General features: G+C 43.3%; 1 protein-coding gene across 1 annotated transcript in view; it reads right to left on the reverse strand.

Moving 5' to 3' along the window:
• TRPC5 (transient receptor potential cation channel subfamily C member 5) overlaps window positions 1-27,258 on the reverse strand; it is a 135,777-nt gene that overhangs the window by 25,414 nt on the left and 83,105 nt on the right. The window contains exons 4-6 of the mRNA XM_034782691.1: window positions 16,847-17,183; window positions 11,428-11,567; window positions 5,676-5,998 (exon numbers count right to left, since the gene is read on the reverse strand). Of these exons, the coding sequence (XP_034638582.1) occupies window positions 5,676-5,998; window positions 11,428-11,567; window positions 16,847-17,183 (800 nt within the window). The remainder of the gene's footprint in view (window positions 1-5,675; window positions 5,999-11,427; window positions 11,568-16,846; window positions 17,184-27,258) is intronic.

Below are 27,258 nucleotides of genomic sequence, written 5' to 3' on the forward strand. Positions count from 1 at the left end.
ACATCCAGCTGAATCTCCAAGGGTGATATTGGCAGAGAGCAGGAAATTACCTCAATTGGATATTAACCAGGACAATGAGGCTCAGACCCCTACTCTGTATCCTCGCATCACAGGTGGTCAGGGACCCCTGTATTATGGCTCATCTGAATGGCAGAACCTACCACAGTACAGTGCCCCCAGCATTATGCAGGAGCACTTGATCAGTACTGACTCAGAAGAAAGTGTGTCACCTAATTAATGCAGCATGATAGAGTTCTCCTTTGAAGTCTCCTGACCCCACTTAACTTTAGAGCTGTTGAGATCATCCTGGGTTGCTATGGCTTCCGCCATAGACAAGTGACCTTTTGCAGTCATGTCAAATACATTATCAGGATTCTGAATAATCACTCCTTTGGGTATTATTGTTTCCAGTTTGGGGGAGCTGACATTTCTATCTACATTTAAGATGTTTTGGTTTTGTCCTAGGGTCAGTAGATGGTTTTTTTTTTAAATAATCTTATTGTAAAAACCAATAAAATATTACTTAAAAGAATATAATCTATTTTGGATGTGCCTGAAATATTAGGAATCTGTTGTGTTGGTTGTTCGTGCAGTTAAATTCTTTTGGCATTCACACCTTTACTATCCATAGAGGAGTTGACATTCTTTACAATTTTAACTCTTGTATTAAACAGTCTGAGTTTTATAGATCATGGGCCAAATTATGAAGTCCTTATTAGTCAAATAAGGACGGAGTACAAATTGAATAAGGACCCAGGGATTTGGCCCCATTACTTAAATCTGTGAAACTGTGTTGTAAAGAAAAAAGCAGATATGACACCATAAATCACATGACACAATCAGTACACCCCTTTTAAAGGGATCACGCCTGTCTCCCAGCTAAACAGCTGAACTCATTTGATTATTATTAACAAGGATAACAATACCTAGCCCTTACATAGTGCTTTTCATCAGCAGTTCTCAAAGAACTTTACAAAGTAAGCCAGTATCATTATCCCCATTTTACTGATGAGGAAACTAAACTGAATTTTTAGCAAATTGTTTGTAAAACAACAGACAAATATTTATTATTTTTTAAGATCTAATACAATGAATGAGGTATCGAATCATCCTAACGAGCCAGAATACCAAATAAATGAAAAGTCAGCCAGCCTACTGCTCGGCCCAAATAACATTTAATAGATTTAGCCAAAGGAAAAACACAAGAGCTATCCGGCAAACCACCCACCAACAACAGGGAATAACTCTCTCGTTGCATACAGAATGTATGGGGAAAGGGGACAAGCAGAAGGAAAATCTAAGTGAGGGGAGGGAGGGAGCAGTCAAGAATGAGCTACCCGACATAAAGATGCCTTATAGCCTGCACTAACGGGATTAACCAAGGCCTCTGGGAGACATTGTGGCAGGTAGTTTCATCACGGAGGGAAAAAGACTTCCTTGGTTTCCTGCTTGACTGTACCTTGCAGAATTACATCCTCCCCATCCAGCCATAAATCTCAGGTGGGAACATAAGATGGAAGGTACCTGTTCAAGGATTTAGGACCGAGGGGTGAAATTCTGTCCTCAGCCACACTAATATTAATCTGGAATAACTCCTTGAGGGTGAATAGCACATTACTTTGGATTTACACCTTTGTAACTAAGAAGAGAATTTGATCCTAGGTTAAGAAGGAACATTATATTTACACTCACACACGACCCTGAATGGCACCCTAACATTAGCAGCCAGAGCAGCTTATCAGGAGCCGATATAACAGACACTTTTTTTCCTGAGGGCCAAATTGTATGACCTTTACATTCATACAATCACATTTTACTCTCCACAGAGTGCCATTGATTTCAGTGGGGCTCCTACTGGATTAAGAAACGATTCTGTATGAGCAAGGGGTTCATACCCTAACCCAGAAACAGCAAAGCTGATGTATGTGCTGCGATTTTGTATAAAAATAATATTTTGTTATTCTTTCCTCTCTCTTTATGTAGTACAATCACACACTGCCCACAATGTCTAACGGGGGACCCGAACCAAAAGGCCATGTCCATTGTTAGGCATTTTTGATGAGGCTCACAATATTTTAGAGGAGTATTCTTTTAGAATAGAAATCATTTCTGAAATTTGAACTCTGAGCATTTACCGGGAGAAACAGCAAAGCTCAACGGTCCTCTAAAAGCATCTGAGGAAAAGACAGTTCCTGCTTCACCCTCCGGTGCACCGTTAACCTCCAGCAAGGCTGCAGTTTTTAGTGTGTCTTGGAGAAAATGGCAACCCAGTTAACAGCATCCCTCTCAAGACAAAATGACACTGCAGAAAACAAGGAGCCACCGACTCCCTCCCACCCCCCTCTTAGTTGACTGAGCCTTTGTGATAAATATATTCCTCAGACTGCCTGTCTAAGCAATAGACACACTCCACTTTCTCAAGCACAGTGAAGCCAAAGCATAAAAATGTGAATTATTAATGGCTTCACCTTGTCGCTGTCACAAAGGAATATTACTTTTCCTTGAGCTGTGTTTGTGGGGCAGAAAATTTCTTCACAACAGATATTAGACCAGGGGTCGGCAACCTTTCAGAAGTAGTGTGTCGAGTCTTCATTTATTCACTCTAAATTAAGTTTCACGTGCCAGTAATACATGTTAACGTTTTTAGAAGGTCTCTTTCTAGAAGTCTATAATATATAACTAAACTATGATTGTATGTAAAGTAAATAAGGTTTTTAAAATGTTTAAGAAGCTTCATTTAAAATTAAATTAAAATGCAGAGGCCCCCGGACCGGTGGCCAGGACCCAGGCAGTGTAAGTGCCACTGAAAATCAGCTCGCGTGCCACCTTCGGCACATGTGCCATAGGTTGCCTACCCATGTATTAGACCCATCCTTGGGGAGTAATCAGAAATAATATGACAGTAAATAGGTATCATATTTTAAACAAGTTGTACAAACACGAACAACTCCTGTTTCTCCTTCTCTGAGATTATAAAATTAGGTCCTATTATGTGACTGCCTCGGAACACTTTTAGAAATGGAGGGGACTCATTGGAAGCATTTTGCATTTCTCCTACCACTAAGGTGGGATGAATTAAAGCCAACTTGAGGTAACATTAGGCTTGATTTAAATTCACGCCAATACTGCTCATTCTAAGAGTCCCATAGATATAATTTCCTATTTTGCAGGTTGCCCATTCTTAGCAAGTTGCACATGCTGTGTGTCTGTTTGAAGAGTGAAATGTCAGCTTGCCCTGGGGGTGTTAATAATGACTATTTAAACTTTTAAGAACACGGTGAATAAACTTCTTAAGCCCGGCTCAGACAAAAGGGCAATGGCAATGTATTCTGCCCCCTGCCAAAGGGAGCTGGGTCCTAATGTTCCCCACCCACTGTTACTTTGTTTTAAACAAACCTCTGTCCCCAGATGCCGAGCCCCCTCAAATTTCTCTTTGTGAGGCAGTCTCATTGGCAAGAGGTTTAAATGCACAGCAGTACCGGAGAATGAGTGGTCTGAATTTAAAGAGCGCTGTCAAGTTGATTTGTGCACTTTCTGTCAAGTGGTTGTATATCGTTTTTTAATTCCCCATTGTGTGTTACACCCTCTTAGAAACTTGAAAATCACCTCCCCACCCGCCCCCCCGGTTACCAAATGTGCTTTTTTCTTTAGTCAAACAGCTGTTATTTCCGTCATTGATCGGATGGCACTGAACGCAGCAAAGTAACTGGCTTGCAATAAAGATGGGCCCAAACAGAAATCCCAGGTAGAAATACTCCCTCCCTCCTGTACCCTTCAACTCTAGGGTTGTATGGATCCGGTTCTGACCTCAGAGCTTCAGGCCTTTCACTTGTTAGAAACTTCAATTTATAAAGCACCGTGTCCTGCCAAAACATTTCCCTCTGTGGATCAGCTTTAACTCAGCTCCAGGAATAATGTTTGTTAGTTAATTTACTACTGCAAAGGGAGCAGAAAATATTTTTGTAGGGGCATTAACATTTTTTACCAGAGGATAAAATGAAGGGCTTTAATTCTTTTTTCACTAACACCACGTGACTCTCTTCACTTCAGAGGTATTACTCCAGATTTATATTGGGCTAAATGAGTTAACCAACCCCTCCATGTTTCTGATTTGCAATGATTGAAGAGCTCTTCTAAGCAAAGAGGGGGAGAGGGATAGCTCAGTGGTTTGAGCATTGGCCTGCTAAACCCAGGGTTGTGAGTTCAATCCTTGTGGGGGCCACTTAGGGATCTGGGGCAAAATCAGTACTTGGTCCTGCTAGTGAAGGCAGGGGGCTGGACTCAATGACCTCAAGACCCTTCCTGTTCTAGGAGATAGAATATCTCTGTTATTTTATTAAAAAAAAATTATAAAGGAGAATGACAACATGTCTGTGCTTCTTTGAGATCTGCCACCTTTGGTACCTTTGATCATGAGGAGCTGTTGACATGTGGCCTCTAGCAGGAGTGGATGTAATTTCACATAAGCGATTCTGCTCTTTTTAAGAGGAAAGCATTAGCAGAATAGTCGGAGCAGTTGCTCTTCTGGCCCGAGGCCTGGCACACTTGGGGTCTGCCAGCACCTGGATCTGATAACCTCATGGACAATCCTAAGCATTTGGGCAAAAGATGAATGGAGAATTTGGGAGCATAATGGAGAGTTTTATTTGATCCAGTATCAAGTGGTGAAAAATAATCTCTTCTGCTCATTTGTGTTTTATTTATTTATTTTCTATTGTATTTTTCAAGCACTGTAAAAGCACCAAGAGCAATTGGACTGGTGCTGATTATTATCAATATTATGGCTATTATTCATTAAAATAAATGCACAAGAAAAACAATTCCAGTTATTCTTCAGTTTGCACTTGTTTTTTCAGCCGTGATCTGTGTCAGTTACCATCCCAGCAATTTATATAGCAGTTCCTCAGTAAAGAACTAGCATTTCCTCCAAGTCTCCCTGATCTCACCTACATCAGTGTCAATAAAATCACTGAAGTCAATAGTGTTACAACCAGAACAGGTGAGATGAGAATTTAGCTGTATCACCGGGGCTATAACCTATGCTATGTTCCCAGGCTTCAAGTCAGTTTCATTCTTTGGATTTGACTGCATAGAGCACTTGTTATGGCCCTAATGTATATTATTTTATATTGCTGTTATTTATCATCATTTTAGTTTATTTTATGCATAGATTTGTTCCTTCACTTTTATTTTATACTTTCTTTATTTTTTTCTCATAATCACACAAAAACTATTCCTTCTGAGGAGCAATCATGATTTTCTAAAGGATATTGAAATTATACAGGGGGCGTTACTAAAATATCTTCCAGTGTATACATAGGGTCCCATCCTGCACTGAATGGGAGATGGACCAGAGGACCTGGTGGTAGCAGCTCTTTTCATTGTTTAATTTCTCTGAGATTTATCACCATTTCCCTCAGGTCACAAACATTCCATCATATGGAGAGACCTTGTGCTCTGGACCGAGGACCTTGGTCTCCCATTTCCAGACTAAGTATCGATCATGACAGCTAAAAGGCAGACTTCAGCAAAGGATCTGCCCCAGTTAACTCAGACCTTCCTTACATAATCAACCAACTGGCCTGACAACTAAAGGCATTGGCAGCCAGTGAGTAGAGACTGTTAAGATAGGAAGCAACAAAACTCAGCATTACAGAAAGGGAATGGAGTCTTACGTGGAGAAGGCATTGTTCTGTTTCTCACATCGGATCCCCTTGCAGTTGTTGGGTTCCTCCGAGGCACTGGTCTCATAATAAAAATAAAGCTGGTTCAGTCCATTGGCAAAAGCCAGAAGCACCAGACAGTAGATAAAAAGGAATTTGAGGATGTCTAGCAGCATGCGTCCCAGAGAGATCTGCAAGGGGCCCAGGTGGGAGTTTGCTGTAAACAGGGATATGAGACGCAAGGAACTTAAAATGTTGGATATTGCAAAGAGAGCTTCTGCAATGAGTGTCGGGTGCCACATTTCCCATTCCTCCCTTGGACGAGAACCATTATACTGAAAGAAATAACAAGGGTACAAAAATTAATGGTGCAGTAAACACTTTAACATAGCCCCGAAAGCCACAATTGCTAACAACATTTCATTATGCAGTACACTAACCAACTTTTGATTACTTGAACAGATGGTGTTCAAATCTGGATCTCAGTTAGGGTTAGCTAATGCTCAGGGTTCAGGTTTGAAACACTGAAGTGGTTAAGGCTCAGGTTTGAATTCAATGGAGTCAACAGCTCACAAGTTGTTCCTGGGGCCCCGAGGGGATGCATAGGGTGCCAGAATAGCTAGGGACGCCCCTCATTGGGCTGACCTACAATGGTGTAACAGATCAGAATCAGATCTTTTAACACCAGGGCTAAATTTGGCCTCTTAGTTCTGTTCTGTTCATTTACCATGTACCACATAAAAAGGCCAAAAATGTTCCTAGAATGGCGAATACAATAACAAGTATTTTATAGCAACTGATAGATTTTGTAACCTTTAAAATAAACATACTGTACTCTGATGGAGGTGTCTTTGTAAGGCCCTTCAGTTTAAATCTTAAGGTCCAATGCATAAAAATCACAACTTTTCAAGGAGATAAGTAGAAGCAACCATGGGCTTCACAAAGGAGGACTTAGGCATTGCAACACTAAACATCACATCGCCTAACTTTTCAGCACCCTGCCACCTTGTGTAATTTGCACCCCCAGGTGAGGCAACCAGGCTCCCTCTGCATTGTGTAGGAAGAGTTAGGCACCTAAAATAGGGATTCACAGAAGCCAGCCTGTGGAGTGGGGAGCTGTCTAAGCTCGCCTGTAGGAAATGCTGAGGAGTGGGGTGGGACCTAAGCCCTGCCCCTCAAAGAGAATTATGCACCTATCTCTGCTCAGGATTCACAGCCAAGCGATGAAGTCTCCCCTGGAGTTAGGCACCTAAGCCATTTCAAGAATAACAGGTCATGGTTCCCCTCCTCACCACAACATCTCTTTAGCCCAGTGGTTAGCACACAAAGTGGGAGACCTGGATTCAAATCCCTACTCTGTTGGATTCAGAGCAGGAAGCTGATTGGAGGTCTCCCATGTGTGTGTCCTAACTACTGGGATCAGAGTCATTCTCTTGAAGGTCCAGTGAATCTTTAAGTATTTCATACAAGGTGGGAGAGATTGAGAGAGACTCCCCTCCCATAGCCCAGAGCAATCATCTGGGAGACCTGTCTTCCTGTCCCTGCTCTGAATCAGGCAGAGTGGGGATTTAAACCCAGGTCGCCCACATCCTGGGTAAGGGCTTTAATCACTGGTCTAGCAGAGATAAAGGGGGAGGCTTTACTGGCCCCTGGCTGTCCGGTGGGTGTATTAGGCATGCTCTGAGAACACCTACCAGATCAGGCCCTGCAGGAAAGGTAGGCAGGGAAATGCCTAGTTTGTGAATCCTGCCAAGGCCTAGGCATGCATTAGGAAGTTAGCAACTTAGTGGTCAGGACTTAGTCCGCTCTGCACATGCCCACAGACAGCAGTTTAGGCACCTAGGGGACTTTAGATGCCTACAGGGTTAGGTGGCAGCTGAGCGATGGTTTGATCAGTGCTAGTGACAGGCGCCTAAATACTGCTTGAAAATCTAGCTGAGATACAGTGCAGCTGCGTTTCTACATGACCTCTGATTGCTTCTGACATTTCCAAACTGTTCTCCACTGCCACGAACACCAGGGACTCACTTTGTTAATTGGATTTGAAGCTGGCCCTTACATGTTAACAAACAGTGCAGAGGTTGTTATCTCTTTGCTAGTACCTCAACCATATATATGTGTATATATCTATAGCTATAGCTCGGTGAGAGAGAATCAAATACTTGGGAAGCAGATTCGCATGGAAGGTTCAAAATTCTGCTTTGCCTGCTGGCGAGAAACTTCCCAACAGCACGTGGCTCTCTGCCAGGATTTAGAGTCAGCTGCTATGAAAAAGAGCTTGACAAGGCCTTTTGCATCTCACAGATCTTTATTTTAAAAATGGCAATTTTTCAAGGCCGTGTTGTAATGGCACTATATAAATCAATGGAACCCCCTCACTTGGAATGTTATGTTCAGTTCTGGTCAGCCCAGCCCAGCAAAGTGCGTAGCAGAAATAGAAGGGGTTCAGAGATGTATAAAGAAAATGATTAGACACACGAAAAGACTGAAATGGTCCAGGCTGTTTAGACACCAGAGAAAGGATGGGTATAGAGACTGGGCTCTCCCATTTACCCTTTCTCATAATACAAGAACAAGGGGATACTCAATGACATCGAAAGGCAGGTCATTTAAAACTGATAAAAGGAAATACTTTTTACCCTACTCTTAATTAATCTGTGGAGTTTATTGGCATTAGATAACATTGAGGCCAGAGTTTAGTAGAATTCAAAACAAATTAGGCATTTGCACAAATACTTAGAACATTCCCAGTCACACGAAGAATTTGTAGAATATCAGAAGAGTTATAAACCCCAGTGCACTGGGGCACAAGCCAACCTCTGGGTGACAAGGATTATGAAGACACTTCCGTTAGGTTATTCCACATCTGACCAATCCAAGGTTTCTTGCACCTTCCTCTGAAACATCTGACACTGACAGATGCCGGATATTGGATTAGATGGACTATGGGTTTGATCTGGCATAGCTACTGGAATTGATTAATGTATCCATGAGGCCCAGGGTGCAGAGATTTGGGGTTCCATTTTGAATAGGTGGGTGAGGGAGGAGAAGCTGAGAAGGGAGCTGTGCAGGCAGAGGACACCTGAGGAATGGAGTGCCAATTGCTGGGCATTTAGTGGCTTCCGCTGTGCCCGGCAGCCTAGGGGGCAGTTCTAGGAGACAGCACAGGAGTGGATAGGTGGGCCAGGAGGAGGAGCTGCAGAGCCAGGCTGTTAAAAGTCAGGGGTACTATCTAGTGAGACTGCTGCAGTCCTCTGATATCGGAAAGGGACGTCAGGGCTGAAAGGGTTAGGACATAGTGAGGATGTGACATGGAAGGTGTCTGCACTGTAGCTGGGACTGAACCTCCCCACCCGGGTAGACAGATTCATACTAGCAGGGCTTGAGCCACTGTGCTACAGATAGCAATGTGGACATTCCACCAAGGGCAGAAACTTGGGCGTGGCCCCTAGGCTGCTGCAGCCCAGACCAAGCTGCAACATCCCCACTATTATTTTTAGCAAGGTTCTAGCCCTGCTAGAACGAGTCGGTCTACCCAGGCGGGGAGGCTTGCTCCTAGCTGCAGTGTAAACATACCTATGGATGTCCAGGGCCTGCAGAGGCTCAGTGGGATTAGCCACCCTTTCAGCTGTATGATTGCATGAGAGTGTGGGCGTTTGCATACCGAGCGCTGTGGTTTTGTAGGTATGAATTCCTCGTTCATAAAGACAACGTGTGTAGCTGTATGTTTGCAGATATGCATGGCTTGGGTTGTGTGTGCTGCATGTGTGTGTGCCTGGTTTGTGCCTGGTGTTTTAGGTGTTACTGGTGGGCATGGGGGTAAGTGGCTGTGTGTCTGAGAGAAAGAGAATTGCCAGGTTGCTGATTTGTCCCTGTGACTTACGATTTCCAGCTATTTTATTTTTATTGCTCACAGTTCAAAGACCAAATGTTCAAGTGTTTAATTTTCTGTCCTGCTGTAAATGTCTGGAGAAAAAAATGTAATCTGGCTTTGCTTTGATACTGACGCAGAACAACCTGATCAGGGAGTAGCTGCTATCTTGGCATTCTTTTTGAAAAGTGCTAATTCAGCGGTAAGCAGCCTTCTGCACTTTAAAATGGCCCCCGTGCTGGTCTGTTTATCTGAGAGCTCATATTATAGCCTTCCTGTTTTAGCTAGCTTGTGAAATATTTAGTGTCCCCGTCTCTCTCCTATCTCCTTACGTTATGACTGGGTACAAATGAACAGAGAACCTTGGAACAGTGAACTTCCCCAGCAAGGATCTGAGTTCAAGCTGCTGTAAAATCTTCCCTTGTGTACATAGTGAAACCAATGTTATGGAGCAGCAAAAATGGAAAGCCCTAATTGCTGTGGGACCAGCCACATCCACAATGCAGGGGAGGAGGTCAGGTTATGGAGAGCCCCACCTAGGGACCACTGCATCCCCTATGTACCCAGGAGCTGTCCTCTGTGGAGGATCTCTTCTAACCCTAGAGGGTGGGGGGAGAGCTGGGAAAGGGGACTAGTGAATGTGCAGTGATGTAGATCTACTGCCCTAACCCCCTCGCATAAAGAAATGTTCAGAGTCAGACCTGTGTCTAAAGCAGCAGGAAGCTAAGTCTGGAGTTGTAAGTTCAGTGGTGTACGGCCTCAGAAGCAGGAACTCTGGGGATAGGGTGACCAGACAGCAAGTGTGAAAAATCGGGATGGGGATGGGGAGTAATAGGAGCCTATATAAGAAAAAGACCCCAAAATTGGGACTGTCCCTATAAAATCAGGACATCTGGTCACCCTATCTGGGGAGCTGGTGGGGAAGGACTCTCCTAGTCTGAGTACAGGGTTACTTTATGTTTGACTTACACCACTGTAACACCACAGACTTCAGTAGAGTTACTCCTGATTCACACCAGCATGAGAGGAGAACCAGGCCCACAGACTCTGTGAACACCAGAAAGATTAGAGAAAACTCTGTGAGCCGGATCCTGCAAACACACCATTCCCACTAAAGTCGATGGGAGACTCTGTGTTGAGGGAATGCAGGGACTGTGCTGTGTGTGTGTGTGTGTGTGTGTGTGTGTGTGTGTGAGAGAGAGAGAGAGCTCTCATTCAAGTCAGCGGGAGTCATTGTTGAGGTATTGCAGGGATTGAACTATGTGTGTGTGTGTGAGAGAGAGAAACAAAGAGAGAGAGCGCTTCTGGCAGTCCTCTGGCTTCAAAGCTTCACATAAATTAATTTAGAGCATCAGATGTTTATAAATCTGAAAGGTGCATTTGAAGATGAATGGGGTGATATGCACTAGCTCAGTTAGTGGAGCTGACAGTAAGGAATCTGCAGCACCGTTGTAAAATCTCAACAGAATATTTTATCATTTTCCCCATTTACATTATAAAACTCGAATTGTTTTCGGATCTCCCAATTCTGGATTCATTGTTACAGTGTAAATGGATTTAGCACAGTTAAAAGGTACTCAGTGACCATTCAGAATCTGAGGTTCACTCTTTACCCACAGTTACAAGGTGGGCAGTGGCTATGTGAACTCCCCCCACAACACCCAGCCAATGTGCCTCAACCTTAATCAGGCAGGACAACCTGTATGTGGTGAGAAACATGCTCATTCTCCAAGCCAATTCAGTCACTGGCTTTCCTACTGAGTTTGCAAACAAGGATGCCAACTAGTACCACTTGTGATGTGGGCACCTGTTCATGCTGAGATGGAATTTCAAGGTTGACAGATAATTTCCCGTGTACTATAGTTTTCATACACATGCACCAACTTACTGTACCTTGACATAAGCAACAATTTTCAGGGAGATAGTTGCAAGGTAGAGTGAGTTCATTGCAAAGTCCATCAGATTCCACCAGTCATGTACATATTCATTGAATCCACCATCCCACATCTCCTTGATTTCTCCCCAAATAAAACCTGTGGAAAGAAAGAGAGTTTATCTGTATGGGGGAACATTACTGGCCATTAAAGCAGAACAAATCCAATGTAATAAAAGGCAATTATAAATTAACTGCTTGGGAAAAAATGCCTCATCCTTTTTCCTTTCCTACAAAATGTAATAAAGCTGCTTACCGAGCGTTTTATAGCAGAATAGGAAATGCAATCAGAAAAGAAATGGGGCAGGCTTAAGCAGTCCTGCCCAGTGCTTCACATACAAAGCACAAGGAGATGCTGCATGAAACACACATTCATTTTAACTGTTCTAGGCCAAAGTTCCCCTTTAGAAAGTGTGGGTAACCTGGCCCAGGGAAATTTTTATTGATTTAAATAAATACAAGATTTGAGTTAATTTATTTGTCTTAGTTATTATTAGAGCACCCACCGCTGTAGTATCTAAGGGTAATTCAGTGCTCCTTAATGATTTGACAGCCATGAAGGCTGATTTCCCTACACTTATCCATAAGACGGGTGACAGTAACACAAGCTTCCCTCCATCAATCTGCCTCAGCCCTGAGATGGAAGGATCACATCCATTCTCCAGGCATATTCATTAAATATCACCTTATTCCATGAATAGCGCCATTGACTTCCATAGGACTACTTGTGAACAAGCAACTACTCAGCATGAGTAAGGGTATCAGAATCCGGCCTTCAGTTTACAGACTCTTTGCTGAGGCTGTCAGCTAGAGTTCCACTTACCACCATTTGTGGTGGTGGGTTTTGTGACATGGACGTTTGTTCACTAGGAACTGGACTGAGACAATCAACTCCTTTCACAAATGCCAGCCCCCAGCCTTCAGCAGGGAATTATTCTCACTTGTTACTAACCCAGGCTAAATTTGCCTACAGTCGTGACGAAAGGCTCCATACCCCGTTACCACTCCCCTAAGTCATCTAGAGTAACATTTTCAAAAGAGCCTATGTGATTTCAGAGTCTAGGGCCCATTTTCAATGTCACTTAAGTGTTTAGGAGCTTAAGGGTATGTCTACTCTGCAACTGAGTGGTATGATTGTAGCATATGTAGTCACACCCGATTTAACTTAAATCTACCTAGCGCGGGTAACAATAATAGTGAAGCCGCAGCAGAACAGGTTTCAGTGCAGACTATACAAACCTGCCCTGGACCCTGGGTACACACTTGGGTAGCTAGCCTGAGTTGAAGTCCACGCTGCTGCAGCTCCATTGCTACTGGCCCCTGTGCTTGCTAGATTAAAGCTAACTTGGGTATTGAAAGTCAATGAGACTTAGGCTCCTAAGTGCCTAAGTGACTTTTGAAAATGGGACTTTTGCTCCTATGTCCCTTAAGCACTTATGAAAATGTTACCCCTATCCCCATATATTTTGCCTTGTTGAGTTTACAACATCGGACGTGACTCAAGAACCAAGACTTAAATCAGAAAAGAAAAAAAATGCGTCAAGAGAGTGGCTAACAAACATCTGACAACAGAATTATGACGTGATCCTTCAAATTGGGATATCAGTTGAGTCTGTTTTCTAGGGCTTTAAAGGTTCAATATGAAGAACAAAGATCAGGGAAATTAATTGTTGCAAACATAAAGACATCAATCACATTTTCTTGGCTGATGCCTGATAGGTCACTGGTCAGGTCAGCAGCATGTTATGACCAATAAGGTAATTTTATTACAGCTGTCTTAAAATCTTTGTTTGTACAAAGTAAAATAAAATAAAAAAATCAATGGAGCAGCTTCTGCTGAAGAACAACTATGTTGTATTTATTGTGAGTAATCATAGTTAGCATTGTTACTATAGTTACTGTAATACTGTCTGCACTGTACGTGCCTGTTCTCTCTCTCTCTCTTACAGATATTTCATAAATAAAAAAGGACACTAAAATAGTAAATTCTTCCCTACAGACACATCAGCATCTTATTTGAAGGTCTGTTTTTCTCCATAGAATTTCATATAATTTAAGCATGAAGTTGGGGGTGTGGGAAGTGGTAGTAAAAAGGGATGGGTTCGCTGTTTATTCCAAGGTTTGTGCTCACATGTACATTTCAGTTGCACATTTGCTAATTCCTATTGTTTGTAGAGTACAGAGAATGAGGCTCGGGCTGTGTGAGAGCTACGGGGACAGCCTGTGTGAAGTGGCACAAACTCTCCTGTGTTTTTGGTAGAGTTGGTCACAATGGGAAGAAAGTTTGTTAACATTTTTGCAACTCTGTCCTTTACCCATCCTTTCATGCGCAGTTTGAATTTTCTAAAAATTGTCCTAACTAGCAGTAAGCCTGGTAAAACATAGAAGCAACATTTTTGGTTTTATTTGGAAAAAGAATGTGGCAGTATTTTGTCCAGATTTTGAAATGTTTGAAATTATCCAACCAGTTCTAGTCTTAGAACAAAAGAGCTGTTTGAGCATGTAAGCCTAAAGATGGGTTTTTGAAGAGATACTTGTTATTAATTTATTATTCACACTCCCCTTCCGGTGCTGCAACCTGACTATCTTTTCCTGGCCCACTGCAGATTGAGGGACTTGGGAGACCTTCTTGCTCAAGACTGGATGGTGGTACAGATGGAGATTTTTGATACATTAGGTTCATCCCTCGAAAGAAGAATAGCGCTATAAACACTGTGCTCAGCACAGAACATGGGACGGGACAAGATCACCTTAATTCACCTGTTGGCCCCAGTTCATCCAGGAACATTTTCCAGGGATTCCCACTGTGTCTGGGGAATTCCCAGATGCCATGTTAGGGCAACTCAGCATCTCCTCTATGCCACCAGAGCAGCACAAAGAGGATAGAGAAAGCAGACAGAATCTGACCCCAACTAATTTATCCTCACAACACAACAAGGTAGGGAAGTTTGATCACATCTCCACTTTACACCTGGCAAACTCAGGCATAGAGAAATTAAATGCAGAGCTCGGCAGAACATTTTTGATGAAATTTCATTTCAGTGAAATGTGCAGTTTTGTTGAAGCCAAAAAATGTTGTGGAGATGTATCAGTTTCCATAAAAGTTTCAGCAGGAAGGCTTTTGGGTCTGGGGAGAGAACAAGCAAGAGAAACCCGTATATCTGGGGGGAGGGGAGGTTATTCGGTTGACCTGGGATGGAGGCTAGACAGGTACAAGTCCCTGATTTGGAATGATCTAGGCTAAAAAGCTCTGCTGTGGAAACAGGAGGAGCCAGGCCTTGCATCTGGGTCTCCCACACACTAAAACAGCGGAAAGGTTTGGTTTTCATTCCAATGCAGACCGAAAACAAATTTTGAAACCTCATTGTGGTGCTCCGGTCAGCTCCAGTTAACCGACCTGTCCCAGGTGAGACACGAAGCTTGTGGTACAGCCAGGAGTTGAACTCCTTTGAGTCCTAAGCCAGGGCTTGACCATTCTACGAATCACCCTTCTCGTAGAATCATAGAATATCAGGGTTGGAAGGGACCTCAGGAGGTCATCTCAAAGCAGGATCAATCCCCAACTAAATCATCCCAGCTAGGGCTTTGTCAAGCCTGACCTTAAAAACCTCTAAGGAAGGAGATTCCACCACCTCCCTAGGTAACCCATTCCAGTGCTTCACCACCCTCCTAGTGAAAAAGTTTTTCCTAATATCCAACCTAAACCTCCCCCACTGCAACTTGAGACCATTACTCCTTGTTCTGTCATCAGGTATCACTGAGAACAGTCTAGATCCAAAGACGGGCCCAAAGTGAACGTGCTGGGCCCAGAACCTTAGGGCTCAGTTTAAAGTAAGTCCAGGTTTGAAACACTGGACCTGATTGTACGTGCCAGCTGTAGAGCAGGAAGATGGCATCTTCATGGCAACAATGCAGGATAAAGCAATGTATAAGGGTTGACTTAATGGGGGAAGCTGCATCATGAGTGGCTTTGCGATGTCACATTTGGTGGGGGGAAGTGAGGAAACAACTCTCTCTTATTTTATACCTTTTAAAAGCAGTTGTATTCACATGGCCTCTAAATTGGGTGAAGCACCTGATCTTGCAGGAGTGGCTTGCTGGAACTGAGAGGGGTAGCCGGCAAGAACACTAGTGTGGAATTTGCCCTCTGCCCATATAATCCTTGGCAGATATTCTTCTTGGCCCTATAGCCTGTTTTTATCAGGAGAAGCAGATTTCTCTTAAGGGAGCCTCAGAATGAGACTCCAGCCTAAGACAATGGTACATGGGAGCAGGTACATTTTAACACAAGAGCAAGGTAGAGTAAAAGAAGCCAGATGTGAGCCTAATGAAAGGAGAGCTTGTGTTTCCTATGTGAGTCTACGAGGTTTTATTTGCCACAGTGTGCATTTGAGCTCAAGGCAGCTCAGCTTGAAAGCGGAAATGAATCTGACTCATCAAACATGTATCAAAATGTGGTTTTTTTGCTCTTACACTTCTGATGGCTCTTTAAGCTGGGTCCCATGCTACCATATCGTCTTTATTCTTTGCTTTTGTGAAACATACAGAACGGGGAAGCTGTCACCCGTTTTTCTTCACAATTAGGGCTGCACTAATCAGATTGGAATAGGCAGCTTCTACTTTGACATTTCAATAACCAGCTCTCCCCGGTTCATATTGGAGAGCTAGACTGTGACTTGGATTATGTGCCAGCACTGGGGGATGCCCCATGTGCAGGTTACATTGGGATTGTGTGCACAGGAGTAGGTGGGCACTGTGCCTGCTGACTCCCCCCAAGTGTAGACAGGTGGGTAGGGCGACCAGATGAGAGGGAGAAAATATCGGGACACATGGTGGGGGGGGGGAGTCCGCGGCGGAGCAAAAAAAAAGCCGAGTGCTGCCGGTGGAGAAAAAAAAAAAAAAAGATTGGTCGGGATGTGGGACAAACACCTAAATATCGGGATGGGTGGGGAATGAGCAACGAGGGAGCAGACTCTTAGCTCTGCCTCCCCCATGCACCAGCCAGGATAAGAGTGTCACAATTTGTTGCTGGTATAGGCCAACAACCAGTTATGATGCCCCTTTTCCATTCAGAGCAAAGGGGAAGCGAGGAAGGAAGTGTGCATCAAAGGGCCACAGTATCTCTCGCGGCTACCCCAGGTTGGTGCAGCTTCCTGAGGGCTATGCCAAAAGACACAGTAGATGGCAATAAAAACAACAGAACAGCCCCAGTCCTATCGTTCCAGAAAAAGGGCAGCAGTTAATGAAGTTTCTGAATTTGGTTGCCAAACCTATTTACATGCAGATAACACCGAGACTAGCAATTAATCCACATGCAGTTATCCTGAGCGTAAGTCTGCCAGTTGATGCCCAGGCATATTTGTGTTTCCTCTGATTTACCTAGAACCCAGGGTAGGATCATCCATTCAACGACGGTGGGAGGTGGCCCCTGCACATGGAGATCAGTCCTGACAATGTGCTGCGATGCCAGAAGTAGCATGAAGAGGAAGGTTAGGTAAGAACCGGTGTGGCAGATAAACTTTATAAATGGCTTTTTAATGAACAGTCCCAGCCTGCTCTTAGGTGCAATTAAATATGCCACAGAAAGCACAGGAAATAGCAGTCCAATGGTGATGCAGGTCAAGAGCTTGACTGCCCAGTGTTTCCGCCTCCATCCTGGAAAGCCGTCGTACCAAAGTGTAGCTAACAGCTGCTGGCAGTTTGGCTGAGCAACAAACTGGAGAGGGAGAAAAAGGGAAAAGGTTAGAAGGACAAAGATGCAGAGGCTTTTCCTGGACAGTGATCATCATGCACTTGGGATAATGTCCCTCTTTGGTCATTCCCATGAGCTGCATGGCCAATATGCCCCTCCATTTTCCTCTGGGCTCCTAGTGAGCAAGCTGCAGTGCACGGTGGCAAGCTAGTGAATAGCCTTTTACAGGGATGGACCTGTTTTGTTTTGTTTTTTTTTACTCAAGATGAAAACCTGTTGGGAAAGAAGAAGAAACGCCGTGTACCTCTACCCCAAACACCAACCGAGGCCTATGATAGAGCCAGGGATGGCAACCAGATTTCCAGAATCCCAAGCTAGTATCTTAACCATGAGGCTAATCTTTCCCATCAAGGCGTTCTGATAATCAGCCTTCCAAATAGGGGCGGGCACGAAGCCACACAGTTAATGTGCCAGGCCCAGAATCTTAATCTGCCATTTATGCAGCCTTGCAAATGGGGCTAAATTGGGCCTAAACCTGACATGGGTAGGTAGGTGCAAAGTGAAAGCAGCTATCCCCAGTTAAGCCACCTCTAAAGGGCCAGGCACAGTCATACTCCCTCTGTTCAGAGATGTATCACCAGGGGCACGAGCTACTTCAAATACAGTGTGAGGGTGTAGGCAATGGGTGGGGACACAGCCTTGTCCTCTGTCTATTGGTCAGCTGAGCTGGCCTGGATGTTAGGTTTAAGCTTTATCAGAGAATTTAAAAGACACTCCACGCTTTCTCTCCCAGAGCAAAATGCTACTCAGACGTGAGTAAGGGTGGCAGGACAGGAAGCTGGATATCGGTAAACTAAAGTCTGAAGGAAACATTTCTAGATTTGGGGACAGTTCTCCTGCTGATCCCGGCTGTGGAGATCTGTGGCATATTCCGGACCAGTTCCGTATGCAGGTCAGGAAGAGAGGGGGATTTTACATTTTTTTTTAAGACAGGCAAGATTTTAATGCTTAACTGTGCTCTAAGAGGCCATTTCTGTTTTTAGTATCCCTCGGTAAAACAGTCACTGGTCACACGTGAGCCCTAGTGCTAGCGTTACATAATTAACAGTTACTCTGAGCGTCTTCTATTCCCAAGCTGCTGCTTTTCCAAATGCTTTTTTCAGCTTTTGGCAGACTCAAAAGAGCACTTGGCAGCATTTAAAAAATGATTTGGAGACCAGATAGGCAGGAAGAAACAGAGGTGGTAAAACTCTGTGTGTGTGTGTGTGTGTGTGTTTGCATGTGTGCCTGAAAGTGAACATATGCATTTGTGCACGCAGGCAGGCACATGCAAATATATATGTGTGTGTGTGTGTGTGTGTGTGTGTGTGTGTGTGTGTGTGTGTGTGTGTGTGTGAAGGGCTCGGCATGCGAATGCATGTGGTTATGTGACGTTCCAACAGGGAACGACTGGTGGGAAGCTGGATGCACTTTTGGCGAGGTTGTTTGTTGTCAAGGAAAGGTGGGCAGTTGTAAAATATCTGAGACTAGTCAGGGAGAGAGACACTTTTGATCACAGAACAAAAATGACACTTTAATGTTCAGTTCTACTCTGAAAATGACTTTGAAGAAATGGGCTCATGGGATTCTACATTTATGGTGCCTGAGTGACTCCATAGCAAAAGTGCTTAGTTTACAAGTAAAAAGATGTTTTTTTCTAACCACCAGTCCTACAAACAGCCTTAGGATTCAAAACTCAAGCCAAGTTCTTTCTGGCTTGTGCATCAGCATCAATAATAAATATTCTGCAACCAGATGCTGCCCTCAATTACAGCTGGGCAAGCCTATTGCTTTCAGAAAATTTCTATTCAGAAACTTTTCGGAACAGAATGTATATTAAGGGCCCTATCCCCATATCCAATCCGAGCTCATTGCAGGATGGAGGCATAAGTGCTTGCTTTTTGCCTTGTGGTTTTTTTCATCCCCCTTGGTGGAGTTATTCTTAAATTCATAGTTGATCGAAAATATTCCTGTGGGATTTCTTTGGGACTTTTCACTCACATTCTACCAGTTCTGCATTCAAGATAACATGGAAAACCCATGACCTTAGTTCTAGCCATGTCATTTCACTAAGGACTTGTCTACACCAGGAGGGTTTTATTGTTATAGTTATACTGGTATTGTTAAACCAGCAAAACCCTCCTAGTATCGACACAGTTAGATCGGTATAAAAGTGCTATATCGTTATTACTGCATCTACACTTGGGCTTTTACTGGCATAGTTTATTGGTTAAAAAAAAATCACACCCCTAACCAACATAGCTATACCCATAAAACATTTAAGAGTAGACCAGGCCTCTGAGATTGATTAGAAAATAGAATCACTGTGGTGAGTAATCTGAAGATGACAGTATTATTTGTTATTCGTAGAGTCTCTCTGGAGAAGTGAGATTTGGTGTTTTATAGTGTTATTAATCCCCAAGTCACATGTACATTTAGGAGACAGTTATGTGCTCTTTGAGTCATTTCCAAAAAAATGTATCTTATACCCAGACCTGTTCATGGGTCCTACTGTTGCCCATCAGATGAGTTCAGATTTGACATGGCAAAGTCACTTTCATAATAAAGGTTCCTGCACATACCCAGACCTTTTAACTATCCATTCACCACTAAAACTGCATAACAAGACTTAGCTCTTACAGGGTGCTTTTCATCCATGATCTCAAAGCTCTTTTTAAAGGTCAAGCAGTATCATTCCCATTTTAGAGAGGAATAAACTGAGACCAGGAAAAAAGAAAAATGACTTGCCCAACATCACACACACCAAGTCAATAGCAGAGCCAGCACTAAAACCTAGGCCTCCTGCCTACAAAGAGAGTGGGCAGGCACTTGAGAAAAGCTTATATTCTCTCCTGAGTATTTGAACTACAACCTGAAGGATTGCTGGCATCCAAAAGCCAGTATTCTCATGAATGCCCTGGTGAAAGGGGCTGGTGGAAAGTCCTTTCTCAGGAGCTCTCTCGGCACCTAAAGACAGATCTGGGAAGAGTCAAATGGTGATTTACTGTTCAAAGGGGGGGAAAAAAAAGAAATTGACCAATTTATAAATGCAAGATAATCCCTTCCTCTTCTACTATAGCTTTTTAACTGTAATTCACTTTGAAAACCCACATTAAGGGAAGTAATCAGCCAGTGATTAATTACAGAAGGCAAATTAACCTGTGACAAAAGTCAGACCGAATCCTTTAGGAGGGACTTAATGCCATTATTTTTTGTACATATTGACTTGGATTTTGTTCACCTATCTTAGGCTCTGTAACAGATTCCCCATATAAGAGATGGCTAAATTTGCAGGAGCAGGTAATTCAAATGGATGGATTGACCTGCCTGAGTGCTAAGAATAAAAGCCCCAGAAGGAGCAGCAGATGTCCGTGGTGCGGGACATTTATTTGAGAGAGACAGATTGACACAGGAGGATACTGGAAAGGAAAATCAGAGGAAACACGTTTGCTTTCATTTGACTTTTAACACCCCCCTAGTCACTGGACAACAGTTGGTATGGTGATGATCTAAGGAAGACTGCAGGGTGCTGTTTCCCAGGACCACTCAAAAATGCTATTGTAATATACCAAGATTATAGAGAAGAAAATAAAAATTCTACAGAAAAACAACAGAAATCATTCATTTCCTTTTCCTCTTTTAATCTATGATTTCAGAGGAGTCTAAATCACCGGTTGTGCTTAAAAGCCAATGGAACAAAAGACATGGAAGAGTCCCTTGCCATATTTTTTACATTTAAGGCCTCAGACAAGGGTTCCGACTGGATATTTTCTACAGTAACTTCCATAGTAATGAGTAGTATGTTTCCTAAAAAGGATCAGCAGTGACTTTTTTTTATGTGGGAGGGGAACTATCTTATAAAATATTTCTTCTCTTTATTCCATATAATAAAAAGCAGAAAGGGGAGAAGGAGTTTATTTCCCCACCCTCACACTGAAGCAAACCCAGAGCCACTAGAGCAGTGGTTCTCAACTTATTGCGCATTGTGGGCTGCATATGTGGCCCACAATGTGTTACCTGGGCCGCAGGGGCCGGGTGGGAGGGCAGTGGCAGCCTGGATCCCGACCTTGAACCCAGGACCCCTGCCACGCCCGGGTCGGCCTTTCACACACAGCTGAGCTGGGCTGTAGCTATGTGCTAATTGGGCTGCGTGTGGCCTGCAGGCAGTGGGTTGAGAACCGCTGCACTAGAGAAATCAAAATGTTTTTGCTTCTTCTGTTGCTTGTTCAACTTCCAGGCATCTTAAACGCTTTCTCCCTCCCGCCAGCTTAAAGGCTCATTTTTAAAATGTGCTCTGCTTTCTTTTTATCTGATGTCAGTTCTACAAAGAGAAGAGAATTCATATATCATGCAAGGGACCCTTTCAAGATCAGCTCAGAAAAAAGGAGTGGCAATAAAAATGCCATTAAATCTTCCGACCAAGCCCAGCCCTGCCTTACTAAAAATGCTCCAAAGGAAATTTAACAGTAACAAAAACTTCTCCAAAATGGCAGAAATCATTGAAAGCCCTCCGATTCTCACACCAGGGCTGAGCACCTGCTGAGTTAGCCTTTTACTGTCCCCAAATTCAAAAATATAACGCAATATTTATCGCGAATTTTAAAATATTATTCCGATGGCTTTAAATCTCAAGCAAGTTAAGAACCACAGGGGAAGAGGCAGAAGCTTCAGCAGCCATCTTTTTTCTAGTGACCAGCAGATCAAGGGTTGGGGAGCAACAGAGACTGAACCTATGATGGAATAAAGTTGTTTCAGTGGAATGTCCATTGTTATCAGGGCTGGCTGGGGACACCATAGGCCATTCATTCCTGTAAAAGATGATTATGGTGCCAGGCACTAAAATAAATGAACAAATAATAAAAAGCTCAACTCTAGTGCTTTTATATGTGGAGTAGTCCAAAGCTGCATACTTACACTTCGCACTCATGGAGTTTGTTTCATCCATAGATCTCAAAGCACTTTATAGAGACAGCGACATTTTATCATGCCCATTTTACAAATGTACAAAACTGAGAACCCCAGAGAGATGGTGACTTGCCCCAAATCACACACACTAAACCAGTGTCAGAGCCAGCCACTAAAATCTAGCTTCTCTGAGTCCAAGTTCATTGCAGCAACTGCTGTATACAAAAAATATCATTTCCCTATCTCCATCTTGCCTTCATGTAAAGCGAAGTTGCCAGTGCTTTCTGGCAATTCTTTCTTCAGTTCCCTTATGTCCTCAGTCACAAACATTACTTTCATTCTATTCTATAATCCTTCTTCATTTGCCATTGATAGAACTAATGCATGTGACTATCACATTTATTATTTCTCATGAACATACCAGATGCGACAGGCTTTGTTATCAACTAACGCTGTTGCACTGTGAAAAATGAGAGATCTGGAGTATAAAAAAATTGCGTATGCTCCCAGTTTTATAATATTGTTTCTGACACAATAACTTCCTGAATCAATGGCTGGTTTATTATTCTAGGCACTTTTTTTAAAAATGATGAGAATATGATGCCCAAACAATATATCTTTTCAATCAATAACAGTCAGGATATCTCGTATTTTTCTGTAGAGATATGGTGCTCAGGGAGTCTCCAATCTTCTCTTCATTTTCTGGGAGAATTGTCAAGACAAGACATCTCTGTTACCACTCTGAAGCCATGACAGATAATCCTGTGACAGTTGCTTCAATGAAAAGGAATGTTCTTCAAAGGTGCTTTTAAGAGTGTACTCTGCTTATACATGAATATAAGCGTACAATGGTATTGAGTAGAGCTGGCTGAAACTCGGGATTTCTGGTTCATGGGAAATGTCAGTATTTGGAAATATAGTTTCGTTCCAGGCTCTCAGGGCTACCAACTTGGGAGTTAAGCAGCATAGGGACCCAGCTGTCCTCAGATACTGGAAGCTCTGCTTCTACCCTAACTGGCTGGTGCTGGCTTGGAGCAGTCCACCTGTGGTCTCCAGCAGCCCACAAGAAAATGAGGCAGGCTTCCATCAGAACCCTGCCTGTGATTCATCAAAAGTGCATCAGACCAGAGATGTTCCTGCAAAACATTCTAAGTGCGACAAATTGGGCATTTCCTCTCTATTCTTGAGGTTGTGTTAGTTGTTGGCTTGAATTGTCCCCTCTGTATCACAATCAGTGGAAATGGAGTCAGAGGGCTCATGTTCCTTGGAGGAGCTATTGTTGAGGAGACACCAGGAAAACAAGAAATGCAGGAGTTAGGCTGGAAGTAACTCAGCCATGTGACCAGAACAGTGCACAGGTTTTAATGAATTTCCTCTTGTTCAACTCCTCTGCACTCAGCTTCACTCTTTGCTAATGAAACATGGTGGTGGCATCTGAGCGGTGAGTTCTCTGAAGTGCAGCAGCTGGCAACATGAGCCATGGCACTCGGTCTGAAGCCACCCAGAGCCCTGGATTTGCAACACCAAACCTAGTCCAGCGATGGGCCCAGTGGAAGGAAGAGTTTAAGCTGTTCCCAGACCCAGCCATGGGGGAGGATGACAACAGCAGGAGAGTAACCTGTCCTGAATCAGGGAGTCTCTCAAGTGCCCCTTGGGGAATACGGCCATACAAGCCATGGATCTGATCAGAGTGCAGCATCAGAATTTTATAGCTGCTGTTTCAGAAGCAAAAGGGAGTCCCCTGAACTATGGAGACAATTTTAAAAGCCTATGGGGATGTTTCAAAGTTGACAGGTGCCTTGAAGAAAAGCTGCCACTGGAAGTACACCCCATAGCGGAACTTATCACGAAGGAAAATTCCAGTGGCAATATGTAATCCAGTATGCAAGGAGCTAGAAAGTCTGAGATGATAGGTGTCTCATACCACTGGTAGAGGCCAGTACAGCCTGGGTAGGCAGCATGGTGTAGTATAGAAGCCATCAGGAAAATTACGCAGCTGCATAGACCCAAAGCGACTGAAAAGATGCCACTATCTATAATTGATGACATCTTGCCAGAACTCTCCAGAGCCAGAATCCTTACGATCTGTGATACAAAGAACTGGTTTTGTCACATATGCCGGAATAAAGAGTCTAGGACGCTGACAACCTTTGCAACACCATTTGGTCTCTACAGATGGCTGAGCATGCTGAGGGACATAAGAGGTGTTCCAGAGAAGACTCACTCAATTGCTGACAGGACTGACTGGTGTGAAAATATTTACAGATGGTATCCTCATTGTAGGCAAAAGAAGTAATGATACTGATGCCAAAGGAGACCATGACAGAGAAGTATAAGCTCTTCTTCAGCGATGCAGTGACAAGAACATAAAATTCAACCCAGAAAAAAACGTGACTTGTGAGGTGACATATATTGGACATCTGCTCACAGCAGAGGGACTGACAGCAGAGCCCAAGAAGATCAAAGCAGTTATAGACATGCCAGTTCCAGTGGATGTGAAAGGGGTACTGTGCTTCATAGAAGTAATATATTTTCTGTCCAAATTCTGTCCACACCTGGCTGCAGTACCACAACCCGTACATTAACTCAGAATGTTGACTGGGTATGTCCCCAACAGCAAGCATTTGACATGCTGATGCAAATGATATTGGATACCCCTGTGTTGAAGTACTATTAGCCAGAAGTGCAACTGGCACTCCAGTGTGATGCATTAGAGAAAGGATTGGGTGTAGCTCTTTTGCAGGAGCAGCCGGTCGCTTATGCCAGCAGACTCCTGTCAGAGACTGAACAGCGGTACGATGGCTGTGGTATCTGGAGTGAAGCAATTCCATCAGCACACCTGTGGCCACCCGGTAATAGTACAATCAGGGGTGCCAAACAGCCCAGCGCAGACACTGATGGAACAAAAGACCAAAATCTGCTACCAATGAGGGGTGACCTGTTGCAGCCAGAGGGATGAGCTGGCTAATGATCTGAGAAAGCAGGCACTAGAGTATGACAAGTCAGCCAAGGATTTACCAGCCTTGGAGACAGGCACTCTGAAAGGATATAGCCATTACAGAGACATGGAATGGACTAAAGGAGTGGTGAGGGTTGTAGTGGCACCCAGGGTCATAAGAGGTGACTCCACAAGAGGGACAAGTGATCCGAAGGAACAGGAGACATGAGCCAGCAGACACAAACCCAGAGACACAGAGATTATCACAGAATAGAGAGGGAGAGAACTCTTCAGAGGCCAACCCCATGAAGAGGGGGGACTCCAGAGAGCTAGACTCGCAGATAGAGTTTCCCCAACAGGCAACCACAATGGGAGTGACCTATGTCAAAGCCTGGGTAACCAGTTGAGTCTGTGGTAAAGATAAGACTCCAACTTGGCTATGTACCAGCAACTCAGGCCAAAGTGGGGATCTGAGCATCAATTATTTGTTTTGAATGTTTATATTAAAATGTTTGTAAAATTGGGAAGATGTATCATGATCAGTGGAACTGGAGTCAGAGAGCCAATGTTCCCTGGAGGAACTTATATTGAGGACACCAGAAAAACAGAACATAGGGAGTTAGACTGGAGGCAACTCAAGCACACCGACAGAGCAGGGCACAGGGTTTAATTGTTCAACTTAACCTGCATTCAGATTCACTCTTTGCTAATTAAACACCCTTGTGTGGAAAATCCTTTAGAAGGGGCTCCTGAGTGAGAAAATTTAAGCAAGGAGATGCTCCACTATCATTCTATTAGACAGGCTCTGTCCTCTTCTGTTACAGAAGAGGATGGAGCTCAGTTAGTGGTAGCAGTGGTGAGACATATATTTAGGAGGAATTTCCTAGTGTGTAATATCACTTCTCTGAGCCAAAGTTTTCCCATGTGTAAAAGAGAGATGAATATATTCACCTCCTGCACAGGAGGGGTTGGAGGTTTAATTAATATCTGGAAGCCATTTTGTGGTTAAAAACTACATAAGTGCAAAATATTTTGGTTTGTTTCTTCCTGCTCTGAGTCCTGCCAGGATTCCTTTTATACCATTTGGCTTATAGTTGTATGGTGCTATTACAGAATTTCATTTTCTGCATTCATCAAATATAAATATATGGAGATATATCTATCTCATAGAACTGGAAGGGACCCTGAAAGGTTATTGAGTTTAACCCTCTACCTTCATTGGCAGGACCAAGTACTGATTTTGCCCCAAATCCCTAAATGGCCCCCTCAAGGATTGAACTCACAACCCTGGGTTTAGCAGGCCAATACTCAAACCACTGAGCTATTCCCCCCCATTGCTTGTTTCTCTACTAAGGGGAAACATTTTAAAAGGAGCATCTGCTAGCTGGATTATATTTTTATGCCTAATCTTTACATTTTAGGTCATCCATACTATGCTCAAATATTTTCAGTGTTCTGTGTCACTAATATAGACATCAGATACACAAACTCTATTCCTTTCCCCCAATATTCAGGAGGTAATCCCTTATCTCTCACAATTACATGTAATTTAGGATTAGACCACTGATGGGTTAAGATGTGAGTGCCTCAAGAAGCAACTGAAATAGCTCTGAAGACTTCATTTTGTATGAGCATGATATTGCTTGGAGTTTTTTTAGATTATCATCAGCGCTGCAAACAGCCTGTTCCATTTTGAGTTTATTGGAGGTCCTTTCTTGTTCTTGCTGTGCAATGCTCTACATAGATGAATGAGCAAGAATCTGTAACAGCCGAGCCCAGTATTATTAAGCAGGCTCAAGTTCTATTGTCAGTTATACTGGGGTTGCACCAATAGAACTGAGAGCAAAATCTGACGTAGAGTTCAGAAAATTAACCTCTGTTCCTCGTCTGCCACTCCTATTTTGTTAGATTAGCCCTTATTTGCAGTGTGGTATGCTACAGTAATAGTCCAAAACATCACAGTTTAACAGCAGGGATACTGTAGCGTTTGAGTCCACTCCTCTAAAATACAATACTATAACCTTTCTAAGAGAAGTTACTTTTGCTTTTAGAAGACTGATTCTGATAAATACAGTGGGCCAAATTTTGCCATCAGTTACGCTCATGCAAATTCATTGTCTTCAATGCAGTTGCAGAAATGTAAATTTAATTCAGTGCTTTATGGGCTGTAAATTTCCCATTAACTCAATTCTAGCATGCCAGTAAGTGTAGACAAAT

The sequence above is a fragment of the Trachemys scripta genome, chromosome 9 (genome assembly GCF_013100865.1).
Source record: "Trachemys scripta elegans isolate TJP31775 chromosome 9, CAS_Tse_1.0, whole genome shotgun sequence".
NCBI classification, from domain to species: domain Eukaryota; kingdom Metazoa; phylum Chordata; order Testudines; family Emydidae; genus Trachemys; species Trachemys scripta.